The 10,889-nt window shown below is 33.0% G+C and overlaps 1 protein-coding gene across 2 annotated transcripts in view; it reads right to left on the bottom strand.

Annotated features, from left to right (window-relative positions):
* Plaa (phospholipase A2 activating protein) overlaps window positions 1–10,889 on the bottom strand; it is a 31,258-nt gene that overhangs the window by 16,279 nt on the left and 4,090 nt on the right. For both annotated transcript variants that reach the window (XM_015492478.2, XM_048783528.1), the window contains 5 exons: window positions 7,992–8,185; window positions 4,020–4,120; window positions 3,812–3,932; window positions 2,134–2,301; window positions 1,558–1,693 (listed from right to left, as the gene is read on the bottom strand). In XM_015492478.2, the coding sequence (XP_015347964.1) occupies window positions 1,558–1,693; window positions 2,134–2,301; window positions 3,812–3,932; window positions 4,020–4,120; window positions 7,992–8,185 (720 nt within the window). The remainder of the gene's footprint in view (window positions 1–1,557; window positions 1,694–2,133; window positions 2,302–3,811; window positions 3,933–4,019; window positions 4,121–7,991; window positions 8,186–10,889) is intronic.

The following is a 10,889-nucleotide window of genomic DNA, read 5'->3' as shown; positions in this document are numbered from 1 at the left end:
AAAAAAAAAAAAAAAAAAAGAGAGTTCTATTTCATTAAACCTGTATTTCTTACAGCTATCACATTTTTCCCATTACCTTCAATGCCAGAGTAATCTGTAATCCTTTCTTTCATCCATCTCTCAAACAACTCTTTATTTCCTCTGAACATTTTTTCTATCATTTTCTACCAAAGTAGGACATCAAAAGAGTTACTAATAACAATTTTTAAACTAAATCCTAATGCTTTTCTAATTTTCAATTCCCTCACACCTCTAGCATTTTCTTTTTTCCACACTGATGATAATCTCCCTCCAAAATCTCTCCTTTGCCATCTCCCTCCATTTCATCATCTGGATTCCTTTGTACTATTTAACATACTGGCCCCATCTATCCACAGTGTATTGCAAGATTCGGTTCCTAGTGTTCTCTTCTTCCTCTGTACATCTTCCCTCAGAAAAAGGTGATCAATAGTTTGTTTATGGCAGTTTTATTTTATTTATTTATTTATTTATTTTTTAATATTTATTTTTTAGTTTTTGGCGGACACAACATCTTTGTTTGTATGTGGTGTTGAGGATCGAACCCGGGCCTCACGCATGCCAGGCGAGCACGCTACCGCTTGAGCCACATCTCCAGCCCCTGTTTATGGCAGTTTTAGATAAATCTTTACCTTAGTTTCAGTTCTTAAACTAGTCTCCAACTGTCCATGATCTACTGGCATGGATGTAGCTGACCAACACTCAGAGGAAGTCTAAAGCCAAAGTTATAACTTTTGCACCAAATTAATTGTCCCACTTTCCCATTTTTATTGATGGGAATTGCCAGCCACCAAAAGTTTAAAGTATTATCTTTTCCTTTCATTCTTATTCTCATAATTTTTGTCTGAATTATCTTATTTATTTCTTATCCAGTGCCATTGTGGGATCACTGATTTTTAACTTCACATCTTACTGTTGCAGTTGATTTCTAGTTTGCTTTCCTGTCACATCACATCTAGTTAAATTTAAGATATATATTTAATGACACACAAGGTTCACTTTAATAATATCATTTCTTGCTTGAGCATTATAACACCTTAACCCTAAACTACCAATGTGAAAAATAGCTGGTTTTCAAGGTTCCCCACAGTTAAGCCCCATCATATCCACTATTTAATGTTCCCAGCCTTAGTTTTTCATCCTTTTCCCTCATCTCCTCTGAATATCACATTGACTCCATAGAAGCTTATATCTTTTGTTGGAAATTCTAATTTCCTTTCCTACTCATTAACCTTCAAAATTCAATTTGAATTTCTTCTTCTTCAGAAAATTTTCCCACACCAATTTTTACATCCTCTAACTTCTTTTACATTCAATGTTTGGACGGTACAACTTTTAGTACAATACTTGTATATCATGTATCTTTAGTGTAATACATGTGTCATTAGTGTAATAGTTGTTATTCCTACTTTGTTCAATTAATGGAAATATGCAGTCTTCTCATTTCACCTGCTATTCCTATGGCTTACCTCTGTACACTCTAGTGCCTATCATAGGCCTAGATACATAAAATTTATTGACTGACTAGAATATAAATACCTCGCACCAACCACAATGTCACCATTGTCCAGCACACAGCAGCACCATATAGACTGAGCTGGAAGTCGGATTGTTTGAGCACATTCTCCTTGTTTCCAGATTCTCAGAGATCTGTCTTCTGCTGTTGTCACAAAATCTAAAATTAATGAAAATGGGAAAAAAAAAAAACTTGTTTAGACATAAATAATAACTTTTATAAACAACATCTTTCTAGATATACAGATCTTTTAAATCTCAATGTGTTTTAAAATTAGTTTTAAGTTTTATATTAGTCAATTATATACAACTTCAAAAATCACGTTTTAATTCCTTCACATCTTATAAACTATACCATGTACCAATGAATTACAGAAAGTCATTCCTCAGATACTTGTGAACATTTTATAATACAACCACTAATCTGAATTAATATAAAGATGGCAATATAATTTTCTCCACTTGGGAAAACAGATACTTAGGAAATATTTAGTTAACAATAAGCTGATTTAAGTAAGCAGCCCTCCTGTCCTCAGCTCAAGAGTAGAATGAAATAACGCACAAAACAAAATTTTAATACAGAGAATACACTACTCTTACCTTTACAATTAGGAAAGACAGATATGCTATAAATATAATTTGTATGTCCATAATATACTTCAACACACTCGCCAGTGATTTGCCATCTTCTAATACTAGCATCATTTGCACAGGAAAGAAATTCTGTTTCACTCAAAATTGCCAAACCTCTTACACAGTCTTCATGCCCTGCATTAAAAAAAAAAAAAAAAAAAATGTATCCTTTGCTCAATGGCTCCATAGAGTTTACTAAAATTATAAAACATATTAGCAGTAAAAACTGATTTTTCAAGTTACAAAATTTTCCTTTTTTCTATAGAAAAGCCTGGTAATCAAAATTTGTATTTCAGTTATGGCAATATTTTCTATTCTTCAGAAGTTATTTTGCTTCAATCACATTGTTTTCTAAATTATTTCCTAAAACCTTTCAGAGACAGTATTTTGACTCCAAAAATTCTTCATGTTCACCTGACAATTCCTTTTTAATTTTTTGCCGCAGTCCGGCTGCAGCAAACTAACCGGGGGGTGGCGAGCAACTTGTGTAGGTTGATACAGCAGGAGTGGGAGCCGTTTATTGTAGGACAGGAGGGGTATATATACCTTACACACAGCTTATCTTAATTAACATAAACTAGATACAGCAGTCAACCAATAAGGAATCTCCACACTTAATGGCTCGCTGGCATTACTTCACAAACCACTCCCTCTGCAAAATGCCAGGTGCCATCTTGACTTGTTTACAGACTCTAACAATTTTTCTTTAACAAGAATAATTCATAAAAGTCACAATATTCAAATATATCAAAATATATATTAAAAAGTAAGTGTCTCCTAAGTTTAAGGACAAAACATTTTCTGATGTTGTGACCTAATAAAGAAAATGAGAAAACAAAACTTTCATGTTCAGTATTTGTTGATTTAGATTCGTTATCCTAAATTAAAGACTTGATATATAAATTGTAAATACTGATGCAGAAAACAGAGGGATACTTAATTATAACTTATTATTTTCCACCTATAGTTACTTTTATGTGTATGAAGGGACTTTTTACTTTTATTTTTTTCAAAGTATTATCCAGGGTAGTGATGAACAAAAACTTACACCAAAATTAAATACCTCTCAAATAAATCAATTATATTAATACTAGACAGCAGAGGGGCCAGGGCTCAATCCCCAGCACCAAAACAAATTATTAAAACTTGGACAGCAGATACCTCAGTGTAGTTGTATTCTATGGAAACCCACAAGATTAAAAAAATCTAAATTTTATTATTATTAAACAATGTACTTCAACAAAATAAAGACAATAATGATGCTTTCACTCAGTTAAAGATTATACTGCTGACCTACCATCAGTAAGGATGCTTCAATTTTCAGCCTGAACCTGTTAAAATGACAATAAAAAAAAAAAACACAAAAAAGCAAACACATTTTATAGCATATCAGACAACTTTTTATTAGTCTACACTTGATTGTTTTATGAGAGGGTTCATTATAACATTAGAAAAAATACTAAACAGTAACTGTCAGAAAATTACATTTGTCCAAATTAACTGGCTCATAAATACTGATATTTTTCAAATGTCATTTTTAAGCTTTTAATTTGTTGAGAAAAATATCATCTGAGCAACTAAGAAGTAATAATAATGAAACAATATAATAAATTTAATTATAATTAAATTGTCTACCCCATCTTACCTGAAAAAGTCCTCTCACACCTTCCAGCCTTCCACAGCTTAATAGTTTTATCTGCTGAACCAGTTAACATTAAGCCCTGTTCAGGTAAAATCTTTACTGCCCATACAGCAGCAGTATGACCCTGTGGGTAAAATGGGTATCAGTTTAAGTTGCATAGAATTATCATACTTTCTTTATTATCTAGAATATTCACACAGACATACTGTACCTGTAAGGTCATCATGCATTTGTCATTCAGCCAGACTTTAGCAGTTGTGTCCCATGAGCCACTAAGTAATGTCCCAAATTTCCCAGATGATAAACTACAAACTAGGGAGAAAAAGTCATTAATTAATACATTTTCATAGAGAAAAAATGCTTAACCTTGCGAATTATTAAAGTATTGCAATTTAATTTTTTATTTTGTAGTTGTAGATGAACAGAATGCCTTTATTTTATTTATTTTATGTGGTGCTTACAATCGAATCCAGTGCCTCACACATGTTAGACAACTGCTCTGCCACTGAGCCCAATTATTGCAATTTTAAAAACACTTTGTGAAGTGAATAGCCAACTGAGGTTCAACTCAATAGAGATGAAGAATGCAGTGGTCAAGAGCACAGGCTCTGGTGGCAGAATGCTTGGATATAAACAAACTGTGTGACCACTGGGATAATGATGCTTAACCTTAGATTCCTAGTCTGTAAAATGAGGGAACAGGACTAACTGGGCTGCATAATTCCTTCTGGCTCTAAGAAACAACCATAGGAAGATAATGCAGGTGATTTTTGAAACCCTGTATATGTAAATATTTAGGGTCACTTTCAAGAAAATGACAAAAATGAAAACAAAACAAAAACCTGCAGCCAAGATCAAAGTTCAACAGTATTAGAATAGTTAATTAAATGTTTTACTATCTCAATGTAAAATTATGCAGGCTCAAAATCATAAATATTAAAAATTATCTTAGAGGGCTAGGGTTGTGGCTTAATGGTAGAGCGCTTGCCTACCAAGTGTGAGGCACTGGGTTCAATCCTCAGCAGCACGTAAAAATAAGTTATTATGTCCATCAAAAGCTAAAAATATATTTTTTTAATTATCTTAGAAAAGGACGAGTATTCCAGAGAATCAAAGCAAAGCCACAAAGAATAAGGGTTGTAACCTCTCTTGTAGGATCAGGAGGAACTGATCAAAAAAATCTCTTTCAGAGTAGGAGGTTCTTGAAATAATCACTCCTTTGAATTTCAGAATGGCAATAGACAAGAAACTGCTATTTTGCACTGTTTCTTTTTCTTAATGGGAATGTTTGCTCTTCCCCATTCCATAATAGTATACAAATATGGGTGATATAGGTGCTTTTAGCTCACAGATCTCTGAATTAAAGAGGAACTACATATAGACCTGATGTAGAAACACCTAAACAACATTTCCCCGATTTTCAGAATACTATACATCACTTCGAAGTACTTAACTTTGGGCTTTATGCTGTAACTGGGTGGGAATTTGGACTGTTTGGGAGGTGGGTGTATTTTGCCTGCAGAAGGGAGAACAATCTAAGTAGCTAGGGACCAGAAGGCACACTGCGGTAGTTCTCCCTTTTCAAGCACATAAGGGGATGGTATTTTCCTCCTGTATATGAAGTTCTCCTTTCATTGCTGCAAGAACTGCTGAAGCACAAGATAAAGCCCCTATCAACCTGAGTCTCTGAGAAAATCTGGCAGCATCCCTTTACTAATTCATGTTGAACATGTAAGGTGAATGAGATATATTCTGTATTATGTCACATCTGGGAATTATTTGTTACTATATTGTATAAGAACCTCGCCTACCCTGATTTATATGTTAAAACATTTGAAAAAGTAAGTGCTTCCCAGACCTCCTGCAACATATAAAAAATTGGCTACAGTTAAAATAGAAATTACAGAAATGAGAAAAAAGGGTCCTTAACTTTAGAGAAAATACTTTTTCTTTGACAAAAATAAAATTTAAAAACCAAGTTGATTAAAATTCCAGTTAAATTAATATTCTCCTTATTTTCTACTTTGTTTTAGAAAAATTTAATACGTGACTTTGAAAATAAATACAATATACTAAGGTAAAAATTAGGTGGAAAAGGAAAGCAGGACAAAGAGTAGTAGGTAAAATCTGTAACATGAGGTCTTGAACGTGGGTTAGTGTTGAGCCTCTCTCTACACAGAAGACAGAAACCTTGACTGAGTATCAACAGCTAAGTTACTGAGTGCTTACCATGTGTCCAACACTATAAAAAGTGTATTCCTGTTTGCAACAACTTCAGGAACCAGATATTGCTCCATTTAACAGATTAGGAGACTAAAATTCAGAGAGATTAAATTATTTTAATTTGGGGATGAAAAGAGGAGTGGGAAATGAGGTCTTGTTATATTCCATAGGCTGACACCAAACTCCTATGCTTAAGCTACCGTCCTGCCTCAGCCTCCAAGTAGCTGGGACTACAAAGTACCCACCACCATGCCAACGAAACTAGAATTGCATAACTAGTCTTTGCAATGAGAACACAAAACATCCTTATGATGCATAATGTATCCACATACACTTGTTCTTAGGAACAAACACTGAAAGATATTACTGTACAAATAAATACACGAACTTCTGTGTTTAGATGTTGAAATTAAAGTGAATTTTCCCATTTATATGAAAAGTTGCTTTTCAAATAGTTAAAATTCTTTTTTTAAAGACTGACTTAACACTTCTGTAATACTTCATTATTCTTTGTTTGTTTAAATTCAAGTGCCAAGAGAGCCAGTAAATTCAATCACTGGAATGTTCTATTATTACTGCACTTATGTACAGAGTACCTGAAGTGCATTGGAAATAGTTAACTTAAAAAAAAAATTCTTCTTTTGGATCACTTTTCTAAGATAAAATAACTTACCTCTAAAACTTGTTTAAATGATGTGCACATTTATTTATTTATTCATTTATTTATTGTCTATGGCAGCTGTTGTACTATAGTGGCAGAACTGAGTAATGATAGTAGTCATATGGCTTGAAACTTCTTAAGACATTTAGTATGTGATCCTTTACAAAAAAGTTTGATTATCCCTGTTTTAAAGTTTACATTTTGCTATATTTGTAAATAAAATAGTATATCAAGAATTTCTTTTAAAATAACAGTGATAGAGGGAAAGATAAAAAAAATAGGTCACTTGTTGATAATCTTTTAAAGCTATATAAATACATAGGTGGAAAGGATTATTATATTTTTCTCTCGTATATATGATTATTTTGGGCTGGGTGTGTGGCTCAGTGATGGAGCATTTGCCTATCATGGGTGAGACCCTGGGTTTAATCTCCATCATGCACACACACACAAAAACAAAACAAAACCCTAGTATCTATTTTGTATATATTTACAGATTTCTATAAAAAAATTGTAAAAATCTGTTTCACTCTGTGTGAAATATTTTACACATACAAACATTTTACAATTTTTTCAAAGGAGTTAAGTTTAAAATATTTATGGGTAATGTCCCAAATTATTCCAGCCATAAATATAAAAATAAGTCCGTGTAAATGGACTGATCAAGCTTGCCACTTCATAACAAAGAGCTGTTCTGCCATATATAAATCCAGAATCACCACAGAACCAGGAATATATACAAATTATGGAAAAATGGTATTTACAAGTTTAAAAATCTTCAATAATGATATTAGATTAGTAAATGCATTTCTTCCTGGTCTTCAATTTGCTGCAAAGAGATGACAGCCAAAAGATAAAGACATGTTCTACATAACTTCACTACACAAAATAGTAGAAGATCTAATCCATGAAGTATATTAAAATTATACAGCCTCTTCCTTTTATAAATAAACACTTTACTTTTTATATATAGGCTGGGGTGTAGCTTAATGGTAGAGTGCTTGCCTAGCATGCATAAGGCTCTGGGTTTGATCCCCACCATTGTAAAATAAAACAAAACAAATCATACACACACACACACACACACACATATATATATACCAGCATATCAATCTTTAAATTCACAAGTAGATTTGGAACAGAGATTTCACAGAACTAAAGTGACCCAAAAAGTTTTGCACTATCAAGCCATAGCTATAGATGAAAGAAAACAAAAACTTGGAAAAAATAAATATGTAAATATTACTTTCAAGGGGATTAAAAACTTCAATTAGAAAAACACCAAAGTGTTATACTCACCAGTATTTTTGTGACCTTTCAAAATATAAAGAGGCACTGGACTGTCCAGTGAGAAAATGCAAATATTGTGGTCATTTCCTCCAGTGGCAATCAGTCCATGAGGGTACATATCACTTGAGGGTATGATGCATACACAAGATACAAAATTAGAGTGGCCACTCATACAGTGCATTTCTGTAAAGCCCCTGTTAGGACTAGAAAAACAAGACAATTAATAGATAAATATTTGTCCTGTGCCTTACCCTAGAACATAACTGTCCAAGTATTCATTTTCATTTTGCATTCATGCTGAACTTTAGAGTATATACTACTTTACAAATCCATTGTTATATATTAAGTGAACTTGATAGGACAGTAGAAATGATCAAGTCTCAGTAAAAGAAGAAAGATGAAAGAAAAGTGAACAGAGCCTCTGCAACCTATAGGAAATAATCAAGAGAACCATATACATAAAGAGGGAGAGAAGAGAGAATATTTAAAGAAATAATTGCTGAAAAAAATCCCAGGTATGAAAATACACATCCAGAGAAGCTCAACAAATTTCAAGACACAGACACCCACACTGAGACACATTTCAAAGGGAGAATCTTGAAAGCACTAAGAAAGAAATAATTCATCACATATAAAGATCCTCTCAAGATAATGGATCTCATCAAAGCCTTTTGAGAGGAAGGTCTAGGGTACATAGCTCAGAAGTAGAGCAGGTGCTTAGCATGTGCAAAGCCCTGGATTCAATTCCCAATGCATGCACTGGCACATGCGTGTGTGTGCACACACACACATACAACTTTGGAGGCCAGAAGGAAATATATTGATACATTTCCTATATCAATATATTGATATAGGAAATGTATCAATATATTCAAAGTAGTAAAATAAAATTTAAAAAAACCCTTCACCCAAGAATCCTATGCCCTGCAAAACTGTTCTTCAAAAGGGAAGGAGGAATTAAAACTTTCCCAGATAACAAAAGCAAGGGAGTTTGTTACCAAGAGACTTTCCCCACAAGAAATGCTTAAGGGAGTCTTGCAGAGTAAAATGAAAGGAACTCAGACAGTAATCCAAAGACATATGAAGAAATAAAGATCTCAACAATGGTAAATACATCTAGTAATACAGCAGTGGTTTGCAACTCTATATTTTGCTTTTTACAATTTAAGAGACTAATACATTTAAAATAATTATTAATGTTTTGGAGTGCATAATGTATAGATGAAGTTTTTTGACACCCACAACCAAAAGGGGGAAAAACAGAGTTGTGAAGGAGCAGAATTTGTATGTTATTGAATTTAACTTGTATAAATTCAAATTAGAGTTAAAAGTTTGGCATGTTCAATGCAATTCTTATGGTAACTACAAAGAGAATAGCTAAGAATCTACACAAAAGGATATGAGAAAGGAATTTAAATTTTTATTACAAAATATCAACTGAACACAAAAGAAGACAGTGATGCAGGAAATGAGGATGAAAAAGCTATAAGGCATACAGAAAATAAATATTAAAATGCTATCAGTAATGACTATAAATGTGAATGGATTAAACTCTCCAATCAAAAGACAGATGGGCAGAATGGTTTAAGAAATATGATCCAATTATATGCTGTCTACAAGAGACTCATTTTTGATCTAAAAACAAATACAATGGAAAATTCCATGAAAACAGTAACCAAGAGAGAACAGGATTAGCAATACTAATATAAGACCAAATAGACTTTAATTTTAAAAAAGTGAGACATACATTATATATTAATAAAAATGCAATATGGCAAGAATACAAAACAATCATAGACACTTATACACCAGATAACAGGCCATCAAAATACACAAAGCAAAAAGTGACAGAATTGAAGGATAAATAGTTCTACTATAATTGCCGAAGACCTCAATACCCCATTTTCAATAATGAATAAAACAACCAGACAGAAAATAGGTACAGAAATTAAAGGCTTAACACAATAAACCAACTAGAACTAACAGAACACTTCACCCAAGAACAAGACTCTTCTTGTGGAAAAGAGCACGATGATTTTTCTAATCAAAAAACTAAAACAGCCAGGGATGGTAGCTCATGCCTGTAATTCCAGGGACTTGCAAAGCTATTGCAGGAGGATTGTGAATTCATAGCCAGCCTCGGCAACTTAGTGAGGCCTTAAGCAACTCAGCAAGACCATGACTCTAAACAAAACATGAAAAAGAGCTGGGGTGTAGTTCAGTGGTTAATGCCACTGGATTCAATTTCCCATATTAAAAAAAAAATGTGATCCAGTTATCCCATTTCTGAGTATATTTCTAATGGAATGAAACCAGAGTCTTAAAGAGATATTTAGACAACCATGTTCAGCATCATTTTTTACAATAGCTAAAATGTGGAAGCAACCCAAGGGTCTATCAATCAATGAATGGATAAACAAATGTGGTCAACACAAACAACAGAATTTTACTTAACTTCAAAAAGAAAGAAATTCTGACAGGTTCTAAAATATGAATGAACTTTTGAGGATAATACTAAATGAGAAAAGCCAGTTACATAATGATGGTTACCATGAGCTAAGGAAAGGAAGCATGGGAATTTATTATTTTAATGAGTATAAATTTTATAAGATGAAGTTATGAAGCTGGATGGTGGTAATAGTTGCATACCTCAAAAACATACTTAATACTACTGAACTTTATACATAAAAATGGTTACAAAACTAAATTTTGTTAGATAGCTATATATTTTATATTTTTTTAGTTGTAGATGGACATAATACCTTTATTTTGTGTATTTATTTTTACGTGATGCTGAGGATCAAATCCAGTGCAGCATGCATGTGAGGCAAGTGCTCTACTGCTGAGCCACAACTCCAGCCCCCTAGGTGTATTTTACCAAAATAAAAATAAATGGGGGGGGGGGGG

The sequence above is a fragment of the Marmota marmota genome, unplaced genomic scaffold (genome assembly GCF_001458135.2).
Source record: "Marmota marmota marmota unplaced genomic scaffold, marMar, whole genome shotgun sequence".
NCBI classification, from domain to species: Eukaryota; Metazoa; Chordata; class Mammalia; order Rodentia; family Sciuridae; genus Marmota; species Marmota marmota.
This window is presented reverse-complemented; position numbering and strand designations above follow the sequence as displayed.